Here is a 23,975-nt window from a genome sequence, read left to right as displayed (position 1 = left end):
GTTGTAGTCTCTGCTGAGCTAAAAGTCAGCCAGCTCCTATGTGTGCCATAAACCTTCTGGGGATCTGCCAGCCATTCCGCTATAGATCATTTCTACAAGTAGGATCTCCGGGACCCAGGGATCTGTCCCAGAGCCATTTCTCCAAGATGAGACAGTTTCCCAGTCAAATCCTTTGAAGCCACCCCCACAACTATTCTGAGTTCAAAGTAAATATTCAGAGGGGCACAGAGAAGGAGCTAGAGACAAATGAGGCTCACGCGGGAGCATCCGCTGTAAGTACAGGAGTTTGCCTCTCTAACCAGCACTGAAGTGTGCCTAGGACCCCTCTTCACCAAAAGCTCTTCTCAACAGATGTGTCTTTAGCTCAGAGAAGTGTGTACACAGCCTAGAGCTGTCCGTACTACAACAGAAGTCAGAGAAAACATCTCACCTCCAGCTGGATTTTCAGCCCTAATTTAATATTTAATTGCTTTTTCTCTTGAAATGTGCTCTTTATTTCATATCTCTTCAAGGCTCCTTCCCTCTGTGTAACAGGCTATGGTCCCCCCATACTGGAGTGTGTATATTATGTTCACACTCGGGCACCCCACAGAGTCCTAGAGATTAGCATTTGAAACCAATTAGACTCATGTGTGCCCTAATCATACGCGGCTACAAAATTGGTTTCACATGGAGCCTCATTTTGCTGGTCTCATTCCCACACTGAGATAATAAAGATCTCAGTGTAAAGACTAGTTTAGAGCTCTTAGTTTTGGTGGCTTGGGGGTGTTTATTTGTTTTGTTGTTTTGGTTTTTGGCAGGAAGCATTGCTCCAAGTGTACCTCTGCAGGTGTATTGGCTAGGAAAGTATGAACTGGACCACCATCCTACAATTCGGCCTTGAAGGCCCAGGAAGCCTGAGGACAATGACCTCCTGTCATCTGACACTCTATCCTGGTCTGCCTCAGTCTGCAAAGTGGGCTGTGAACTCCGTCTTTAGTTCCTGTCGGCTCCTTCTCCCAGATCTCTGTGGCTGGAAATGCACTTGCTAGCTGCTTAGCCTCAAGGACATTCACTGGTCTACAGCCAGGTCTGTCTCCCACGGAGAAGCCTGCTTTGCCTCACATGTCTATGTTATGTATAAAGCCAGTGGAGTACCGGTGGTTTTACAAGGCTTGCCATGATATCCCCAGGCAAAGCATAGACCCCTTCCATTCTGAACCCTCACTGGGATTTCAGATGCATGGTCCCCAAATTGTAGCGTGGCTCCCACAAGTGAGGCTTAGGTACATCTCTGCTCCTATGTCTACCCTTAGTGTCAGCCATGAGCCAGGCCCCTGCCTTCCAACAGACACAGACACCATTCAGGCTCCATGGCAGTACCAAGATGCAGATATCCTCAACATCCCCAAAACAGGTTCCTCCCAGACCCCTCTGATTCCTTCCTCTTGAGTATACTTACTGTAATGTGGCAATGATGGGTGATGGGAGACACCATCTGGAGGGCAGAGCTTGTCTTTCTTGGTGTTTCTATTACTGTGAAAAGCACCAGGAACTGGAGAGATGGCTCAATGGTTAAGAGCACTGGCTGCTCTTCAATTCCCAGCAATCACATGGAGGCTCACAACCATCTGTAACGGGATCCAAGGCCCTCTTCTGGTGTGTCTAAAGAGAGTGACAGTGTACTCATAGACATAAAAATTTTAAAAAAAGAAAAAGAAGGCATCATGACTGCCGGGCAGTGATGGCGCACGCCTTTAATCCCAGTTTGGGGGGCAGAGGCAGGCAGATCTCTGAGTTCAAGGCCAGCCTGGTCTACAGAGTGAGTTCCAGAACAGCCAGGGCTACACAGAGAAACTCTGTCTTGGGAAAAGAGCGAAAGAAAAAGAAAGAAAGAAAGAAAGAAAGAAAGAAAGAAAGAAAGAGAGAGAGAGAGAGAGAGAGAGAGAGAGAAAGAAAGAAAGAAAGAAAGAAAGAAAGAAAGAAAGAAAGAGGGGCTGGTGAGATGGCTCAGTAGGTAAGAGCACCCGACTGCTCTTCCGAAGGTCCGGAGTTCAAATCCCAGCAACCACATGGTGGCTCACAACCATCCGTAACAAGATCTGACTCCCTCTTCTGGAGTGTCTGAAGACAGCTACAGTGTACTTACATATAATAAATAAATCTTAAAAAAAAAAAAACAAAAACAAAAGAAAGAAAGAAAAGAAAGAGAAAGGAGGGAGGGAGAGAGAGATGCCATGAGCAAAAGCAGCTAGGGAAGATGTGTTTATTTCATCTTGCACTCCCTTACCTGCCACTGAGAGAACTTAAGCAAGTCAGGAACCAGGACACAGGAACTGAAGCAGAAGCCCTGGAGGAACACTGCTTACTGGCTACTGGCTTGCCCCCTTACACAACCTATCTTCTTATAGTCCAAAGAGAAGACGCTCCCAGAACAGTTGTCAATCAAGAAAGCGCTGCCACGGGCTTGCTGATAGGCCAATCGGCTGTGGGCATTTTCTCTCGTGAGGTTTCCTCTCCCAGATGACTCTCACTTATGTCAAGTCCACATAAACTAGCCAGCACAGTGCTTAAGCTCAAAGATATAGTTTAGCACCACTCTCCGATCTCTTTCTAGGAAGAAGCACTACGAGTGTCTTTCTCATCTGCAAGCTCAGCCTTGTTGATGGGAATTCAGACCCTGCTTCATGATGCAGAAAAATGCTACAAACAGCCATGCAGTTCGTCATCCCCAGATCCCTCATGTTAACCAGTCCTCTGTGGGATAGGAAAGAAAGAGTGAAGCTCACCAATGATGGTGTGCTCGCCCCAGACACCCACCGAGTCCCCGAGGGACAGCCCTAACCTTAACCTGCCTTGACCTTCAGAAAAGAGCAAGCTGGTGGAGGAGCAGCCACAGGTAGCTCAGAGAACACGTGCAGCAATCTGTGGTCGCTCGCTCCATCTCAGCAAGGCCTTCCTTCCTTTCCCATGGCTCCAGGTGCTGTTATTTCATGACCAGAATTACGGAATTCATTATGAGTACACCATACCTGTAAACCAGAGTTCAGAAAACCAGAGTGAGCCCGCCAAGCCACAAGATGCTCTGTTCCTCTGGACCCACAGCGGCTGGGAAGGGTGCAGCGTGCAGTGTGGAGGAGGTAAGGTGGGGGTGGGGGAGGCGAGGGAGCAGCTTGGCTCAAGAAATCCTGAGTTCAGGGCCCTCTGCACCAGTCCACCCAGCAAGGAAATAGAGAATTTGTGCTTCCATAGGGACTTAAGCCCTGAAGATCTCAGCAGAGCATGTGGCCAAGCCATCCCAGCTCCCACAGTTGTGTTAGCAGGCCCACTTCACTCCTTGTCCTAGTGTAGAGATTTGCCAATTATGTGACTATATGGTAGTTATGAAAAATGCCCCGGGAATAATTGAAATAGACTTCCATCTTGGTGGAATGGCAGCAGATGAAGGCCTCACCCATACCCACATACCCTGTCATCTGTGCCTCAGCCACCGTCTCCAGGGTGCAAAGAGAAGTAAGAGTCCTCTGGACCAAGCAGAGCACTCTATGTCACCCCCTCTTCCTCACCTCTAAATGTGATGTCTGCCCCCACACTCCCACTATGGAGATTGCAGGTGAGCCAAAGAGACTGCCACGCCACAAGGATCTACATCATCAAAGGCAGTGTGTTTGCTAGTAGGGCATTCAGGAGGAGCACTAGGAAGCCACTCCTGTAAAGAATTACCCACTCGGGCTGACAACTACCATGCAAGTCAGTGGGTCGTGAAAACAGACGCCAAACTAGGAGAGGGCTTATGGGGAAAGAGGGTTTCAGCAAATGTTAGGGTAAAAGAGGGACCCAGGTAGAAATGACCAAGATTCAACATAGATGCAGATGAAAGTGTCAAAGAACCAAAGAAAGAAATGGAAGGTCTAACAAGGAGCGGCAGGAAACTGCATTCAAGGGGTGTAGGAAAGAGGCTGCTGGCACGACCGGTCCATGGTATGGGAAGGTTTTATTGTAGATAAGAGGGAGAAAATGCCCAGAGGCATCTGGGAGAGTCCAGAGCAGAGAGAGAAAGAAGTAAACTGAATATGGCCAGCAGACTGGGCATGGCCAGGGCTAGGGAAGTAGAGAAGTGGGAGAAAATAGTGGAGACAGTGCAGGGGGAAGGGAAGGAAGAGAGAGGGGGCAGGGGAAGGGAGAGAGAGAGGGGTGAGAGGGAGAATAGCAAGAGAATAATAGAAAGTAAGTCCCTTACTATACCTCTGGGTCACTGGCATTTGCCACCCCAATAGGCACTCAGAAAGGCCATGAGAGATGATACAATGAATGCTGGGTAAGACAGAGTTGGGGCAGGGGATTGACTAGGACTCTGGATGTCTGCCAGTGAGTGGGCAGCAAGCTAGGACCCAGCTGCAATCCCACCCATGCCTGCTCCTGAGTGGCTTGACTACTAAGTCGATGTTGTCAAGTGTGGAGCTCATACAGCATTGTTTAACATTCAGGGGCTCATCCCATTGTTCGTGGAGAGATCTGAGCCACAATATAGCCAAGCCCTTCAGTGCCTTCCTATGCATCTAAGCTAACCACACACACTAAACGTTCTACATGTTTTTCCTCTGCAAACTGACAATTGCAATGGACACAGCTTCAAGGTAGTACCATCAGTCCTACCAGACAGAGTACGCCTTTTCCAGGAGATCTCTTGTCCTGGGGACTTTAGCTGCCCCTGGGCTGGTGGTCTCCCACCCCCCACTTCAGAGGCCCATGCCTGCATCTCTAACTGCAGCCAGACATCCCTTTGTCTACTCACTGTGGGCAAACCCAGCCCACAGGGGGCATAGCAGGCTGTGCTCCACTAGGAGCTCTGAACTGCCACAGCCTCTGCTGCCTCTGTGCAGTCCCTTGTGGTACCAGTGACTTCCAGCTCCCTGCAGTAGTCATTGCAGAAAGCTATATTCAGTAGCTCTTTGCTTTCATCTGTATACATGACTACATTCATAGGCCTAGGACAGACAGTGTGGCTAAAGACTCCCCAATCCCAATATTTTAGCCATCCCTACATGACAAACTTTTCAGACAACAGATCCTACCAAGAATCCTGGGCCTACGTAATTGTACTTGATTCCATGTTCATCTTTTATGGCCATTCTCCTGAAGCCAATGACTCCAATACAGTAAGTAGCATGGAATGCCAGCGAAGACACATAGAAAGCCAAGGAGAGGTGAAGCAAGCTGGCCTGGGTGGTGGTGGGGACTAAGATAGAGAAGCAAGGGAGCCAACTGTTGATACTGTGGTCAGGTGACACTTAGTGACAAGGCCAAGAGGCACCCAGACAGCTGGTTCCAGAGGCCACCCTCCTAACTGCCATCACCATCCTAACTGACAACACTTGGCCTCCCTGATGAAGTCATAGCCATCGAATTGAGAGCTCAGAGGAAATGCTCAAAGAAAAGTCAATGAGTCTGCCAAGCTGCCTAAGAGCTCATGGCACTCTGAGGCATTAGCACCACTGGGCAAAGTGAACAAGTGTCCTGTGTGTCTGTCACACCAGCCACTTTGCTCCTCTTGAGAAGCAAGCCTATAAGAGCAAGCAGTAACTGGCCATACTATAGGTGAAGGCTGGTATACACATGTTTAACTGGGACCAGATCTCTGTAGACTTCAAATCTCAAACATGAAAGGCTCAAACCAAAGTGTTGTCCTCAGCAAACTCCTAAACTGTCCTAGGACAGGTGACCTGAGGTCCTGCTGCTTTCTCAGACTGTGGAACCTGGTCCACATTACTCTGCTATGACTTAAGCACCTTGTCCCTCTTTGACAAATGTGATGTGGCTCACTTAGTGATAGATAATTGTACCCATACACCCCTCCGTAAGTATAAGTAAATGGCTTTCTGGGTATGAGCAGCCATAACTTCTCATCTCCCATGGGTTGACTTCCAGGAGAACGCAGGACTATCGTATCATGCACACGGATTGTTAACAAGACCACAACCCTGGTGAATGACAGTGACTGCCCCCAAGCAAGCCGCCCTGAGCCCCAGGTCCGACGGTGTAACTCTCACCCATGCCAGTCCCGGTAAGTCCTGTATTCTGTAGCTTGGACCCACCAGAAGGATGGGTAGCAGCAGCTCAGATGAGGGGATGGTGATACACGGATAATACCACAGAACCAGCCTATGCCACATTCTACTGGTGCCATTGGTGGTTTGGTTTGGTTTTTTTGTTTGTTTGTTTGTTTGTTTGTTTTTTGGGGTTTTTTTGTTGTATTGTGTTTTGTTTTGTTTTGTTTGTTTTGTTTTGTTGTTTTTGCTTGTTCAAATAGTCATGTTGTTTGACAATGGAGTTACATTCTGAGAAGTAGCTATCTGGACAATGTAATGTTTACTGTACAAGTAGGCTAACTGTAGATATTTGTTTTACTTCATTGTTCCCTAGGACATGAACAAAATAGAAAATTACTTTAAGCATAAGAAAATGATATAATCAGTAGGCACAAGATGGATAGGCTGGTGCTATTCTAACACAGACTTCTGTAGAGTGGACAATTCTTTTAAACAGGACCATATTCTAAAATGACGGTAATAACCACAGCATGTGAAGACATGAACCAGTAAGTTATCATCACTAATTCCTGTTTTCAGGAGCATGTAGTGTACAAGCTTCAGGACCTGAGTCTGGGTCATTAGCAGTCATACAAAAGATGAGGACATCTGTGTATGTGTAACCATAGAGCGAGAGGGATGGATGTGTGGGGACAGGCAGATACCCAAGGCTGGCTGGAACCAGTCTAGCCAGTTAGTAAGCTCTAGGTTTACCTAGACATATTGTTTCAAAATAAAATACAATGAAGCAATAGAGGGAGATGCCCAACATTGACCTCTGACCTCCTCGTGAGCACACATAAGCACATATACCACTGGTATATCTGCAAACACCTGCGTATCCCACCCCCTCTCAACTAATAATAACGTGGCAGCACAGTAGGTTTGTTTCTGTGAGCACTGGTGCAAACGTGGGGCATGGCACTGTCATGTGGTGGAGGCGATGGAAAATTTTCAGCCCCACTGTAATCTTAAGGCACCATTTCTGCATGCACGGTCTCTAACTAACTGAAGTACCATAAGATGGAACTGTCCTGAACTTGGCTAAGCCAGAACACTAATGGAAACACACTGTCCTAGCTAGAGGGCAGCCTCCGGGTCATGACTGACAGCATCTCACAGAGAAAAGATTGCCATGGGCACACACTTTCGACTGGCATCCATTGCCTCCCCTTAAAAGGACAAAGTGTTAGAATTTTATTGTCTCAAGTGTCTACTGAGGCTAATGGCTGTGCTCGGTCTGTTTCCCTGCCCGTTTGTTGCTTGGAAGCCATCTGAACTCCTCTCCCATGTGCCCTGGTGTAAAGTCTGCAAGTTGCAGCTGGAATGAATTGTGCAGTCTGTTCACCAGTTCCACGGGTTTCTTTCTAGTTGCTTCAGTGGAACGGAGCGTGGTACTCACTCGGTGACTGATGCACTCGGCCTCCCTTTCTGCCCTGAGTTGAGCCAATAGTTTCCACTTCATAGCCCTGCCCATCATGTCAAGGCACACATACCTTTTCTAACTAGACTTTGATTTTGATGTGGAGTCTTTTGGGTCTTTAAAGCTCTGCGTGTACCATGTGCCTGATTCAGGAGCCTTACGAAGTGTTTGTCTTGTGTACCAGCCTCCTTTGCTTAAACTGGTTTGGTTTGGCTTGGATTCGGATTTTTATTAAATGTGTGTGTTCACACATGTGGGTGTGGGTACACATGCATGTATATGTGTGTGTGCATGTGTGTGTGTGTGTGTGTGTGTGTGTGTGTACACATACTCCATGGCACATGTGTGGAGGTCAAAGGACAACTTTCAGGAGTTAATATCTTTTCAGCTCGTGGGCCCAGGGTGACTAACTCAGGTTGTCAGGTTTGGCACAGGCACCCTTACCTGCTGAGCCATAGTCACTTCGTTCATTATGACTTTTTGTTAAACTCTTAGTGTGTGCTTAAGGGGACATGAAAAGGAAATGCAAGCAAGTAATATCCCTTATGTTGATTTTGTGTGCTCCTTCAAAATTAAGAATGAAAGCCTATTTTCATGCTAGAGGCTTTAAAAGAGGACTCATTCAGAAAGTCTGCATGGTGGATAGTTTTGAATGTCAACTTACCCCCATCCTAGAATCACTAAGAAAAAGGTCTTCCATTGCAAAATTACTTAGGTTAGGTTATCCTGTGGGCATGTCTTTGTGGGGCAAGAGTTGTCTTGATGGAGCTAGGAGTATCCACCCTGAATGTGGGCAGTCCTATTTCATGGACAGGATCCTGAACTATACAAGAGTCAAAAAACAAACAAACAAACAAACAAACACAGGCGAGGCCAAGCAACCTGGGTGCATTCATTCTTGCTGCACTTGATTGTGGTGTGTGTTGACTAGCTACTTGAAGTCTTAGTGTCTTAGTTAGGGTTTTACTGCTGTGAACAGACACCATGACCAAGGCAACTCTTATAAAGGACAACATTTAATTTGGGCTGGTTTACAGGTTCAGAGGTTCAGTCCATTATTATCAAGGTTAGAACACGGCAGCATCCAGTCAGGCATGGTGCAGGAGGAGCCGAGAATTCTACGTCTTCATCTGAAGGCTGTTAGCAGAATACTGGCTACCAACAGCCAGGATGCTAGGACGATGCATCCTGTGATGTTACCCCTCTGACTCCCTTTCTGCCCTGAGTTGAGCCCACAGTGACACACCTACTCCAACAGGGCCACACCTTCTAATAGTGCCACTCCTTGGGCCATGCATATACAAACCATCATACTTAAGGACTTGGAACTGTGAGCTAAGTAAATCCTTCCATTTGTATATTTTGAGGATTGCTGGCCATACTTCAAGCCCATCTGTCAGTCCCTTGCTCAGTTACAGGGTCAAAGAAGGAAGATTTGGCAACCTTAAAGACTCAATTATCAGAGCAGGCAGTAGTGGCACGTGCCTTTAATCTCAGCACTAGGGAAGCAGAGGCAGGCAGATCTCAGAGTTAAAGGCCAGCCTGGTCTACAGAGTAAGTTCCAGGATAGCCAGGGCTACACAGAGAAACCCTGGCTCAGAAAAACAAAACATAATATACTCAGTGATCAAATAGGCATCAGGCATTCTACCTGAAACCAAGACCAGCCTACTCCCTGGACAAATATGCAGAAAATGGGGTAAGGAGCTCTTTCAGGACACAGAGAGGCCAGGATAGGCTCAAGAGTAAAAAAACCTTCAAGAATCAAGAGCAAATATGGAGAGAAAGTATTGAGCAGAGACTGAAGGAAAGGCCACCCAGAGATTGTCCCACCTGGGGATTCATCCCATATACTGTTACCAAACCCAGACACTATTGTGGATGCCAAGAAGTGCATGCTGAAAGGAACCTGACATAGCTGTCTCCTGAGAGACCTTGCTAGAGCCTGACAAATACAGAGGCTGATGGTTGCAGCCAACTATTGGACTGAGCACAGGGTCCCCAATGGAGGAGTTAGGAGAAGGACTGAGGAGTTGAAGGGCTTTGCAACCCCATAAGAAGAACAACAATATCAACCAACCAGACACTCCAGAGCTCCCAGGAACTACGCCAACTACCAAGGAGTACACATGGCTCCAGCTGCATATATAGAAGAGGATGGCCTTGTCAGGCATCAATGGGAGGAGAGCCCCTTGATCCTATGAAGACTTGATAGATGCCCCAGTGTAGGGGACTCGAGGACGGGGAGGTGGGAGTGGGTGGGTGGAGGGGCACCCTCAGAGAAGCAGGAGGAGGGAGGATGTGACAGGGTGTTTCTGGGAGGGAGGGAAACCTGGAAAGGGGATAACATTTGAAATGTAAGTAAGGAAAATATCCAATAAAAAATGATATCCAAAAAAAGAAGAAAGAATTGATTGATCGATAGCAGGAGCAGAGAATGGACCCCAGAGAGCCCTGAGAGCCTCACTGCCTCCGCTAGCCCCAGTCACCATCACTGCAACCTTAAGCAGCAAAGCCAAGACCCAGCAGCTGCCTGCTCCCCACCCCAACCCATCCCCCAGCCGCAGCCCTCAGCAACACCAAGCTGGGCTCCACAGGCAGTGGCTTGGGTAGTGGCGGCCTCACATCAGCAGTGCCTGTCGGTAGAAACAAGATTATCACAAGGAAGGTTTTAGGAACAGTAAAGTGGTTCAATGTAAGGAACGGATATGGTTTCATCAACAGGAATGACACCAAGGAAGACGTATTTGTACACCAAACTCCCATAAAGAATAACCCCAGGAAGTACCTTCACAGTGTAGGAGATGGAGAGACTGTGGAGTTTGATGTTGTTGAAGGAGAAAAGGGTGCAGAGGCAGCAAATGTTACAGGCCCTGGTGGAGTTCCAGTTCAAGGCAGTAAATAAATGCGCAGCAGACCATAACCATTATAGGCACTATCCGTGTCTTAGGGCTCCTCCACACAATTACCAGCAAAATTACCAGAATAGTGAGAGTGGGGAAAAGAACAAGGGATTGAAAAGCACTTCTGAAGGCCAGGCCCAACAACGCAGGCGAAGGTTCCCATCTTACTACATGCGGAGACCAAGTATTCTAAGCCCCCTGCAAGGAGAAGTGATGGAGCGTGCTGACAACCAGGGTGCAGGAGAGCAAGGTAGGCCAGTACGACAGAATATGTATTGGGGTTACAGACCACAATTTCGCAGGGGCCCTCCTCACCAAAGACAGCCTAGAGAGGATGGCAGTGAAGATGACAAAGAAAATCAAGGAGATGAGACCCAAGGTCAACAGCTACCTCAGCGTCGGTATCGCAGCATCTTCAGTAATGGCCGAAGACGCCCAGAGAACCCTAAACCTCAAAGTGGCAAAGACACAAAAGCAGCCGATCCACCAGCTAGAATTCATCTGCTCAGAGGCTGAGCTGGGCGGGGATGAGTAAATGCCAGCGTACCATGTCTACCATCCTCCGTTTGGTCATCCAACAAGAAGAAGTGAAAATGAAATTCCACCAATAAGAAATGAACAAAGATTGGAGCTGAAGACCTTAAGTGCTTGCTGACCAGATAACATTAGAACTATCTGCATTATCTATGCAGCATGGCACTTTTATTATTTTTACCTAAAGGTGTCTCTTTTTGATAATGACAAACGTGTTTTAAATTGTTACTTATCTGGTCAAGTTGAGACTTTTAAGAACTTCATTTTTAATTTGTAATAAAGTTTACAACTTGATTTTTTTTTCAAAAAAGTCAACAAACTGCAAGCACCTGTTAATAAAGGTCTATAATAATAATAATAATAATAATTAATATCAAGAATCATGTTTCCCAATGTTTACAAGTTACTTTAATATCGAATTTTTTAAATTATGTGCAAAAGACAAAAACACTTAATTAGTCTGCAGCCCCTCCCCCACAGCAGGCCCATGGTGGAGCACTTCTGTGGAGCACTAGGGATTTAAAGGCTGCCAGTCAACAGGGTTCACATCCTGTAATGATGGAGTGACAGATAACAGAGAACTCTGGAGAAAACATGAAAAGCAACTGTTTGAAAGCTAGACCACAGACAGAATTGGGAAGAGAGGCTGTGTATAGGAGACCAGAGGAGCCCCATGTTGAATTTCCAATTGTGACAGTTTGTCACTACATGGACGCTGCTTTAGTTCCCTGTGATGGCTGTGACAGAGCATCCAACAAGAACATTCGCAAGGAGGATGTTCTAGCATGTCACAGTTGCTGTGGCTCATGGTCTCAGAGGGCTTGTGAGCTCTGTAGCTCATGTAGGAAGTATGGCATTACAGCTCAGCTCATGATAGTGGCTGGCATCTGTGATGTCGCTGTCTGTGTGGCTACAGAGCAGATAGCCATGAGGATGCTGGTAGCAGGGTTCAGGCCATGGTCTTCAAAGACTCACTTCTACCAGCCAAGCTCCACCTCCTAAGGGTTCCATAGCCTCCCTTGGGAACAAGCATTCAAAACAAGAAAGTAAGAGGAAGGACTCAGATTCAGACCATAACAGAGGCCCAGCTAGAACTATGGCAGACTGCTGCTGAGCTCCCACGGATGCTCAGAAAAATCATGGCAACTGGAAATTAAGGAGGTTGAGAGAGAGACAGAGACAGAGACAGAAGAGAGCCAGCAGGGGCTCTCAGATTCTGTAGATGTACCTGGCCCCATTCCTAGGAATAAGACACAGATAGGACAGACTTCCTCTAGTAGAGCTAAGGGTACCTCAACCTCTGCTTAGAGGATTATCAGAGTCACGTGTGCTGCCTGCTAAACTGGAAGTTCAGGATTCTTGCATGTTACTCTAGAGACATGCCGCTCAGTGTGATAGCCAGTAGCAGATCCAAGGTGAAATTTGCTGTGCATATAAAATATGCAAGCATAAAATGGCAGATTTGAAAGGAAGATTATGAATTGAAATGTGAGATTATACATATCAATGGCTTGAGACTGCAAAGATTGTAAGATAATTTAATAGTTTAAGATGGGGTTGTGTTGACTGTAGTCATCCGAAATACTTGTGTTTCAAGTACACTGGGGGAAAGCATGTGCATTTTGTTATTATTTTCTAAATAGTTATTTATTGTTAGGCAGAGCACATATGTCACTATGCATGCATGGAGGTGAGGGAAACAACTTTGGGGAGTTGGTTTTCTCTCTCCTTCCACTCTGGGTTCCAGGAATGGAACTTGGACTGTCAGGCGTGTGTGGCAAGCCTATTTCGTTGCTGGGAAATTTCACTGACCCTAGTATGTTTTGTTTTGCTTTTTTAGTGTGCGGGTGTTTGTTGTGTAGTTGCTGGGGACCAAGCCTATGCTTGTTCAGTTCACTACCCCTGAACTCTAGCTCCCATCCTACAATATGCTGTTGAAATGGAATATCCATCTGTTTCTTTTTACTCTTCCCATGGCTGCTGGAAAATTCAAATGACATGTACGGCTCCTTTATATTGAACAGCACTGATGCAGATCAGTGAATGTATCATTGATAATGTTCAGGATACAACTGGAAATTAGTAATCATTCAGAGAAACGGGTTCAGACCAGACTCAACACGGGAGAAAAGATTTACAGAAAAGAAAAAGGATTTTTTTTTAATTCTTTAGCTAACATTTTCCACGTTTCCACAAGGGAACATGCGTGGATGCTTGTTTTAGTAACTCTGTCCCTCTATACTAAGTTTTTAATATAGTATTTTTATTGATTTTTTTCAAGAATTTCATACATGTACACTATGTAGTTCAATAATTTTCATTTCTTCTCCTCCCCCAACTCCTTCCAGAGCTGCCCCCACCTTCTCCTCCTCTTCTTCTTCCTCCTCTTCTCCTTTTCCTCCCCTCTTCCCTCCTCTTCCTCTTCTTCCTCCTCCTCCTCTTCCTCCTCTTCCTCCTCTTCCTCCTTCTTCATAACCTACTAATTCCAATTTGTGCTGCTCATACACTCACAGAACACAGACAACCCTCCAGAGGTTGTCCTCTGAAGTACTCCCTCCCCCAGAGCCCACCAACCATCTACCGCTCCTCAGTCATGGGTAGGGACTGGCCCCTCCCTTGCTCCATGCTAGAAAGGTTTCCTCTGTGGGCTTGCACAGCTGCTGGGAAATCATGAGTGTAGCTGTTCTGTGATGCTCAGGGACACGGCTTTTATCTGCTTCTCCCTGACCTCTGGCTCTTACTGTCTTTCTACTGCTTCTTGCATGATGGCTCCTGAGCCTGGACAGGGAAAGAGTGTGATACCGATGCTGCATTTGTGACTAAGCAGACAGTTTAGCTGACACGCCTGCCCATAACTACTTATGCTAACCATTGAGACTCTGGAGCCTCATTCAGCAAGAGGCTGCCCTCTGAGGGTCCTGTCTCAGAATGTGTTCGTATACTGGATTACTTTTTCTTTTGAGCTTGATCATCCCCTGAGCATCTAACACAGCTATGATCATATCCTATACCTCCTGCAACATTCCTCTACAACCCTCTTCCTGTTCACCACACACCTTCTGAGTACCCAGGTATTTAGAGAGAGGAGAGCAAGCCTTTGCGTGCCTGTAACTTGACAGATTGGGGTATTCTCCCACACCTCCGCTCTTTTTTTTTTTAAATCCCACCCTCTTCCAGTCTCTTTCTGACTCTAAAGTCATCTAAAGCCAGCATAAGGAATGAGTGGAATTTCCATAAACAGAAGAGAAAATGAAATTAAGTAAAGACAAGTCAATACCTAGGATTTTCTGGAGGGCTCACAAAGGAAATTCTAGGTGTCTGTTCCAGGCGGGTTTTGTTTGTTTGTTGGTTTGTTGATTCTGTACCATCTGACCCTTTAACGTTGTGTAGGGTCAGCCCATGAAAATGGATTTCTCGGAGTCAGCAGATAGTGCTTTCTGCTTAACACAAGAAACGTATCTGATAATAGAATCTGAAAGTCTTCCAAATCCTAGCAAGAGATATATGCATAGGAATATTGTACAGCTATACACACATACACGCCTATGCATGCTATATGCAAATGTATGTATAACATACATATTTTGGATGTGTAATATACACATTTGAACTATTGCAGAGTGTATTCTAGTTGCAAAGTGTCTTTCGTAAGAACCTGTAGGTGTGGGCTCAGGCTTCTTAAGTGAAAGAGTGGAGAACCTGGCCTCAGAAAGAGATCTGACACACAAGGAAAACCTGCCTGTGTACGATGGGTGGAACTTGGAGCCGTGTAGGGCCTAGAGAACAAAGGTCTGTTGGAATGGGGTGGGCATAACCAGAGGGCAAAGCCAATGACCCAGAAGAATAGCCTAGGAACTAAGGGTGTGAACTTTATTAACGGAGCTAAAAAGAACCTGCTGTTGAGCCTGGCACCGTGAAAGACCCTTTCTGTTATTGTTACTCTTTGACCTTTAAACCAACATCAATATTTGTCTTTTTTTCTCAATGCATTTTCCTTTCTCTCCTGCTCTCTTAATTCACTTCAAGCATCTTTTTCCACCAAGTTCCCAACAGTTCCCTTTGCCTTCCCAACTGCACACCATTAGCACCTCTTTATTCTGATCCAGTGCCTGACTCTGTGGATGTCTCTCCCAGAGCTTGCTGCAACCATATGGAATCTGACACAAGACAGATGGCTTCTCTCCAGCCTCTGCACACCAACACAAATACCGGCAAACCTGGCCCCACCATTGGCAGGAGAGGCAGAAATCACAGATTGGATCAGCTGTTATGAGTGTGGCCGGCAGCCTTCGCCTTGCTGACCACAGTCTGCGGGAAGAGAGCCCTGTCATTGGCATCAAAAGAGTAATGCTGTGTGCCAGCCCCAGAGACCCAGCCACAGACAGCGCAGTGGGCTCCACTTGGAGCCCAGAACTCATGCATTACCAGATTTAACGTTTTTGCAGCCTTTTAGAGCTTATTAGCCACTTGAAAAGCTATTCCAAGTTATTAGATATTTCCCTATAGCATTTATGATTTGAATCTCTTCCCAGGCAGTACATGTTGTACTGTACATTGAATTAGGGTGATTCAGAAAGGAACATTCGGCAACTTCCTTGCAGTTGGACTGAAGAGTCATCTGTACAGAAGGGTATTTGGGTTTTAAATTTGTGTTTCTTCTTCAATTACCTTAACCAGGCTCGCCTTGTTTTTTTGTTAAAATGGGATGGAATATCACAGTCATATTAAAATATGTTCTATGTGTGTGCATGTATATTCATACAGAGAGGAAGTTAGAAGATCATGACCTAGCATGAAGTTTGAAATATGTGCATCTTAAGCCATGGGTACAATCTGAAAAGATGCTGTTGGCTAATTTATGTCTTGCTACTGTGAAACTTCAAAGAATTTTCCTGCTTTCTTCTGAAATAAAATCAATAAGTGTAGTTGGGGGAAAGGGACCATTGGTCTGCGCTAGGCCTTAGTGTCGTGTGAATGGTGGATAAACTTGCGTTAGCTGTGCACCAGAGCATCCCAGACACTGTTCGGATTTCAAAGCCTCCCTTACATTCCAACTAAATGGTAAAGTTCTGAAACCTCTCCCTCATTTATCAAAATGAGGAAAGCACAAGACAGAGGAGGAGAGGGCTACTTCAGAGTTGCTTTGACTGCTTAGATACCCCTTCTTTCATTATTTCAGACAGCAAGTGAATTGCCAGACACCAGTTTCATGGGTACCCAATCCCTCCAGTTAGGAAATGACTATCTTATAAACTGCATCATACCAAAGAGGCCCTTCTCTCTCCCTGCCTTATCCGAGTAATGAAATGGAGCACTTGATGTTTCCTTCTAACATTTACGTAATGATTTCAGCAAAGGGAAAACACAGGGCAATGTGAAAGGCAGACTCGGGTATTCCTCAAGCAGAGACAGCCAAGATCAGTAGCTTGCTGAGCCCTTATCCTGAGTTGCTACTTCGCCCACTGGCATATGTATGGGGAGATCTGGCCCTCAGCAAGAGTCCAAGTTCTGAAGGTGCCACTGCATAGCAAGAAGAATATGTTACCGGCTTTCTGCTCCTTTGTTACTATGTGATCCATCTGAACTGAAAGGGACATGTATGTTCTGCAGGTTCCAGGAGACACGTCAGGCTGTAGAATAAATGCGCCATAGTGAGTGAGGTGATGGAAGGGTCTCTAACTGACAGAATTGCTGGAGAAGTTTTAAAAACAAATCTGATGTGCACAGTGACCAAGTTCTAGAACAGTCTGCTGCTTATGAAATCTAATGAGTTTTCGTAAGTCCTGGGCTGGCCAACTCTCTTAAAGCGACAGTTTACAGATATGGAATAACCATTCTTTTCTCCTTGAAAATGCATATTTATATTGACATGCAATGAAAATAAAGACTTCGTACAAACAGAAGCCATCGTAGCAAAGTGTCTAGGTTTATTTTCCTGTGGCTATGATAAAATACTCAAGAAAAAAGCAATTTAAGGGAGAAAGCTTTATTCTGGCTCATAGTTCAAGAATACAGTCAATCTTGGTAGGAAATTCAATGTAGCAGCTGCTGGTCACAACATTGTCACAATGGAAAAGAAGAGAGGAACACAGGGCAAGTGTTCAGTTTGCTTTCTAAAGTTTATCCAGTTCAGGATCCCCCAGCAAAGGGAATGGTTCCACCCACAATTAGCATGGGTCTTCCCACATCAATTAACAAAATTTCCCTCCCAAAAATTCTCAAAAGATAACCTTAATTTAGGTGTGGCCTTATTGCCAGGTGTGGCCAAAGATATGCCTCCTAGGAAAGTCTAGATTGTGTTGACAGCACTACCACAGAAAGCATGGGTGCTATGCTAATACCAAACTTACAGAGTTTCTTCAAATGTGTTAAGTGGTGGGATGAAGCTCAGGGGTAGATAAAGCTAGCATGTGCAAGGCCATGAGTTCAATCCCTAGGGTTAAACAAAACAAATGCTGGTAGAGATGGAGATCATTTGTGATGATAGTGGGAGTATCTATCAAGAAGAAGTAACAGTTGCAAAATGTATACACTTAGCCCCAAAGCTCTAGAGAAAACATGACAAGAATAAGGGTGAGATGGAATTTAATAGGATTAAGAGAGCGACCCACACCCAGTTCCAATAGTTGGTTTGAAAAACTAGGTGAAAGATTAGAAACAGAAGGCTTGAACCATCCTCTAAAGCAACAAAACTTAGCAGACATCTATAGAAGAGTCTACCTGGTGTGACAGAACACAGTAGGTTCTCAGGCCACAGTGGAATGAAATTAGGACTAAATAAGAGAAAGAAACTTGGAGAATTCACAAATGCATGGAAATTAAATGATATACTTCCTAAATACCAGTAGGACAAAGAGACATTACAGGAGAGACCATAGTTTTGAGGTGAATAAATGACATCATATGCCAAAACTTGGAACAAGTAGTGAAAACGGTCCAAAAGCAAATTCCTAGCTTAATAAATTAAAACCTACTTTTGCATTTACTGTATTTAGTGCATGTGGATATTTCGCCTGCCTGTATATTGGTGCAACCACTTGTATGTGTGATGCCCTTGGAGGCTAGAAGAGGGTGTTAGATCCCCTAGAAGTTAAAGGTGACTGTAGGCTACTAAGTACATTCTAGTAATTAAACCAAGGTCCTCGGGCAGGTGGAGGACAGGGGAACCGCCGGTGCTTCTAACCACTGAGCGATCTCTGCAGCTCATATTGACATTTAAACAATTTATAAATTAGAAAGGGGCTTGTCTTGGGGTTTTACTGCTATGAACAGACACCAGGACCAAAGCAACTCATATAAGGACAACATTTAATTGGGGCTGACTTACAGGTTCAGAGGTTCAGTCCATTATCATCAAGGCAGGCATATGGTGGTATCCAGGCAGACATGGTATAGGAAGAGCTGAGAGTTCTACATCTTCATCTAAAGGCTGCTGGCAGAATACTGACTTCCAGGCAGCTAGCATAAGAGACTTATAACCCATACCCACAGTGACATACCTACTCCAACAGGGCCACAACCTCTAACCCTGCCACTCCCTGGGCCAAGTATATGCAACCCATCACAGGGCTAGAGCAATGCTTCAGCAATATAGAGTGCACTCTTTCAGCAAACCCATGTTGAGTTCCCAGAACCTATGATGAAAGGCTCACCACTGCCACCCCAGTGTCAGGGGGACTCAGTGCTCTCTTCCAGTTTGTACAGGAACCATACTCACACATGCACAAGCTCACATGCACTTACATGTACAAAATTAAAAATAAAAATAAAATCTTTTTTTTTTAAGATTTCAAATCAGTAGCTCTATATTGCAGCAATGGAAAAAACAACAAAATCCAAAACAAGCAGAAGGCAGTAACTAAAAACATGGCCACAAATATTAATTAGTGGGGAATGGAGAAAAACAACAAAACACCAAATTGACTGTATGGGAAAAAATCAGCATAGCTGATAAACCTTTAGCTGTAAAAGATTTGACCATAAAAAATGACTACATGAACAAATCAATACAAATGATAAACCTTCATTTCTAGGGTGAAAAGAAGACTGGAGTTACTAAAATCACAGATGAAGGGGCGTTAATTTTGATACTACAGAAACAAAAGGGGGGTAATAAATACCACGAAGAGCTGCATGCCATAAATTACATAGCTTCCATAAATGCATTTACCTCTACAAGGAAACAAACTGCCAAGCAGAATCTCACACACACACACACACACACACACACACACACACACACAACTATGAGGACACTGACTGTTCTTCCCGAGGACCTGGGTTCAAATCTCAGTACCCACATGGCAGCTCACAACTGTCCATAACTCCAAGATCAGACACCCTCACACAGATATGTTTGCACCAAAAACACCAATGTACATAAAATGAAAATAAATAAGTTTTAAAAGTATATTAAAAAAAAAAACATGAAACAAAAGAACATAGAAAATTCACAGCAACATCATACTAACCACAGAAACCTGAAGGCTTTCCTACAGCAAATGAAAGCATGACACAGTATCCACTCCTGCCATCTGTGTGTAACATTGTATGTGGGAGTCTTGCCAGGCCATCTACCAAGAAAATGTAATAAAGGGATTCCTGTTTCGAGGGAAGAGGCAGGACTCCAGGTGTACATGATCTTGTATTTGGAAATTCCTGAAGAATCTACTAAGGAGGCTGATTGAATTAATCTCAGAGAGTTGCAGGATAAGAGATGGATGAGCAAGATCAGTTAGATTTCTGTGTATTACAAATGAGCACACTGAGAATGAAATTAAGATACTGGTTCTAGTTACCAGACATCAGGGATCGACTAAACTTTATCCATCACGAACGTACTTATTTAAGCACTTGGTCCCCAGCTGGTGACACTGTCTTGGGCAGGTTCTGAAGCTGTTGAGTCTATGTCCTAGCTAGCACAAGTGAGTTTCTGGGAGCAGATCTTAAAGGCTGTGTCTACTTCTGGCTAGAGTTTCCTGTTGCCAGATCTAACAGATGTGAATAAACCATACCACAAGCTCCTGCCACTACAGGCCACACCACTCCAGCTGCATGCATTCCTATCATAAAGGACTATACCCTCCAAACTATGATCCCAAATAAATGTCTTCCCCCCACCCCTTGACTTGCTTCTGTACTGCACCACTATGGCAAGAATGTGACTTAGCATGCCAAAACACCAAAAAGAGTGAAACACTTAAAAATAATTTCAAGCCGGGTGTGGTGGTGCACACCTTTAATCCCAGCACTTGGAGGCAGAGGCAGGTGGATTTCTGAGTTCAAGGCCAGCCTGGTCTACAGAGTGAGTTCCAGGACAGCCAGCACAGCTACACAGAGAAACCCTCTTGGAAAATCAAAAATCAAAATAATAATAATTAATAGTAATAATAATAGTAATTTCAAAACTCATAACCTGAAAACAAGCAAACCTTAACGATTAAAAGGATATCCTCTTTCCATGAATTGGAGTATTCAAGACTCTACAAATTGCTTCCTGGTATAATCCCTGTCAAAATTCCATCTGTCTTCATTGCACAAATGAGCAGCAAACTGATCCTAAAATTCTCATGGAATTGAAAAGGGCTCAGAACAGCCAATACAGTCTTCAAAGAGAATAATGAACCTGGAAGTTTGATGCCTCCTGGTTTCAAAACTTAGGGTGAAAGAAACACCACATGACACCATCACTAGAGTAGACGTAAAGAGCAACCAAAGATTGAGAGTCAAGAAACAAATCCTTGCATTTACTCTCTGTTGATTTTCACCAAGGGTTCCGGTGTTTCTAGTACAACTGGATATCCACGAGCAAGAGTGACATCATACATACATTCTTGCTCACAAGGCACCAGAGCTCCAACAATCTAAACACATAAAATTCAGAAAATACTACAGGCATGACTTTTCCTGACATAGATTTGCTAATAAGACACCAAAGATCCAAACAGTATGGACTGGAGAGATGGCTCAATGGTTAAGAGCACTGGCTGCTCTTCCAGAGGTCTTGAGTTCAATTCCCAGGAACCATGTGATGGCTCACCACCATCTTTAATGGGATCTGATCCTGGCTTCTGGCATGCAGGTGCACATGTTAAACATAAAACATATAAATAAGTCTCTTTTTAAACAAGAACAAGTGACAACAAGAAGGTGAAAGGTCATCAAGATTTTAAGATTTTTGTTTTGTATTTATTTCAAAAGAGATCATCAAGAAAGTGAAAAGATAACCAAGGAATGGGAGAAAATTATACATCTGTAAAACCTGAGGAACCACAAATAATAAATTAACAGATAACCCACATGAAGGCTACACAAATGTCTAGATAAGGTAGAGACCTCATGGCCCACATATACTCAGAGTAGCAATTTACATGACCTTCACTGATGTGGGGACATTTAGCCCATTCCAGCCCATGCCCCACTGAGACCTAGGATAGACCAAGATCTGAGTGTAACTGGTATGTAGCTTCTGAAGTCACAGTAGCCATAGTAAAACTCCAAGAGCCTGTGATGATAAATGTACATTTGGGGAGATCTTAAACCATACTATACTTTTTGTTCAGCTGCCTCCTGGTGTCTCCTCATCCCACATCCTTCTTCAGGAAGAGCTTGCTTGCAAGGTGTGTGCCCCAGAAACCATCACTGCCACAGACACTGGCTGGGAAGGCAAAACCCATTCTCAGAAGCCAGCCATCACCATGTTCCATTACAGGAAAAGCTTCCCCTAATACTGGAGGGATGATCTGGTCTATAAAGTGGTTGCTACTTAAGCATGGAGCCCCGAGTTTGATCCTTAACACCTATGTGAAAACCAGACCCAGTGTCATACCTGTAACCCTGTGCTGAGGTTAGGAGATGCTGAAGCCCATTGGATTCCCAACCTAGCTGAATCGATCTGCTCTGGGTTCTGAGAGAAGCTTTGTTTGATGTAACATATAGAAAATAGCATCATTTGGTGGGCGTGTCTTCATTGACTTGGTTACTTCCTTTCAGTGTATATACTGTCTGTTACTATGTTACAAGGTTGATATTGTCTGTGCTGGTATCCTGAAGTGTTTCCCTCTATCAGTTCCAGAGTTTCTGCTCTTCTATTGAAGTCTTTTTACTGTGGTTCCCAACCTTCCTCCCCAGCCATGAAATCATTTTCATGGCAACTTCATAACTGTAATTCTGCGGCTGTTATAAATTTTAATGTAATTATCTGATATGCAGAATAGATAATATTTGAACCCTGAGAATGGGTCATTTGGGGTCACAACCCAGCGGTTGAGAACCACCATCTTAATACACTCTGTACCCTACCTGCCTTGCAGTGTTTAGTGTTGGACAAGACAAGAGAGGGCTTGAATTAGTTACTTTTCTGTTGCTGTGATAAAAATTAATTAATTAATTAATTACCAAGAAAGCAAGTTAAGAAAGAGTTTAATTTTGGCTTATAGTTGCAGACTATAGTCCATAATGATGGAACAGCATTGGCAAGCAGGCAGCAGAAATAGTGGTAGAAACAAATTCCATGCACAAAGCTGGGGAGCCTAAGCCAGAAGTGACTTGAGGGTTAAACTTTCAAAGCCTGCCTGCAGTGGCTTGTTTCCCCTAGCAAGGCCACACCCTCCCTAAACTTCCCCAGCACCATCACCTGGGGACCAAGTGTCCAGTTACCCAAGGCTATGGGAGCACTTCTCATCATGGTATTATTTTGATGCAGAATCACACTCATGCCCTGACTGTCCTGGTGGCTCCCAGCATTTCTCCAGGCTTGGCATGGCTCAGGCTACTTCCTGCTCTTGCAGTCCCCCCTCTTCTAACCTAAAAAGGAACCATATCTCCTTTTCTTCTCGTGCCTGGCATCTCTTCCCCTAAACCTGAAACAGAAAAATTGGGCTAAGAATGGGCAGATTCCGTGCATGGGTGAGACAATTAAAACAAGTCCTAACCAAAGCTGTGGCCAAGATCTCTTTAGACAAAAACAGTAATTCTTTCCTAAGTCATGCACGTACTCTGGAAATATTCCAACACTCATATTTTTTTAAATAACCAAGCACTTCCCTCATAGTTATATTTTATATCTATTGCTCCATAAGAAAACGCTAGAGCCTTTTGGAAAGACACCACCCAGGCTGGGTCCATAAAGCTTCAAAGGGGCTCTAGTAAAAGCTGGAACCTGGGCTATTTCTGACGATCTCAAAGGATGCTGTAGGCCTGCATGTCTGTCCTTTGTTCAAAGTGACTGCACTTTTGAACACTCAGCTTCTCGGTGCCTTGAGTGCCCTGTTCTCCATGCATTTGTGTCTGTTTATCTGTGCATGTTTGTGGATGCAGATGTGTGTAGGTATACATGCTTATATGTACTGTGCACAAGTGTGTGTGTGCGCATGCACATGTGCATAGAGAAGCCAGAGAGCATTCTCAGGCACCATCTTTGAAGGGACCTGAAGCTCATCAACTAGGCTCAACTGGCCAGCAGGCTACAGGATCCTTCTGTCAACCTCTCTCTAGGCTGGAAATGCTAGAGTCCCTCTATACCTGGCGTTTTTAATGGGTTATGGATATTAAAATAGGGTACTCATGCTAATGAAGCAATACCTTCCCAACTGAGCTATGTTCCAGCCCTCTTGAGGGCTTTCTAAGTACTTAGGGTTTCCTTGTGAAGTGTGAAGTTATTCTCAGGTCCCAGAGATAGCAAAATTGGCCACGAGATTCATCAGTTTGTTTGTTTGTTTGTTTGTTTATTGAAAAGGCTTCCTTTCAGCTTTGTGTCTACACATTCATTTTAAAAGGCTTATAGAATAAAAGTTGTCTGCAGTGTATACCCAAGGACATTGCCCTGGTAGGGAAGAGAGTAGGGCCTTGTAACTTTCTCCTGGGCAGGAACGAGGGTATGTGGCTCTCTTCTCATAGAGGTTGCACGTGAGTGTAACATGCAGTGCTGGACACAGAGGAGAGGGGCCAGAACAGGTAAGAAGTTAGCTCAGGGTGTGGCCATTGTGGCCTTTCCCCCAAGTATTCATTGTAGCTTATCAAGGGAAGGGGTTTGCAAATCAGATTTCA

General features: G+C 44.8%; 1 protein-coding gene and 1 pseudogene across 1 annotated transcript in view; both read left to right on the top strand.

Moving 5' to 3' along the window:
* The window catches only part of Adamts17 (ADAM metallopeptidase with thrombospondin type 1 motif 17), a 306,153-nt gene that overhangs the window by 229,654 nt on the left and 52,524 nt on the right, over positions 1–23,975 (top strand). Inside the window, exons 18-19 of the mRNA XM_021167985.3 lie at positions 2,960–3,119; positions 5,908–6,043. Of these exons, the coding sequence (XP_021023644.1) occupies positions 2,960–3,119; positions 5,908–6,043 (296 nt within the window). The remainder of the gene's footprint in view (positions 1–2,959; positions 3,120–5,907; positions 6,044–23,975) is intronic.
* LOC110297323 (Y-box-binding protein 1 pseudogene) lies at positions 9,707–10,910 on the top strand (annotated as a pseudogene).

The sequence above is a fragment of the Mus caroli genome, unplaced genomic scaffold (genome assembly GCF_978045245.1).
Source record: "Mus caroli unplaced genomic scaffold, Mus_caroli_1 scaffold_8, whole genome shotgun sequence".
Taxonomy (NCBI): Eukaryota; Metazoa; Chordata; class Mammalia; order Rodentia; family Muridae; genus Mus; species Mus caroli.
The sequence above is the reverse complement of the archived record's forward strand: the minus strand, read 5'-3'. Positions and strand labels throughout refer to the sequence as shown.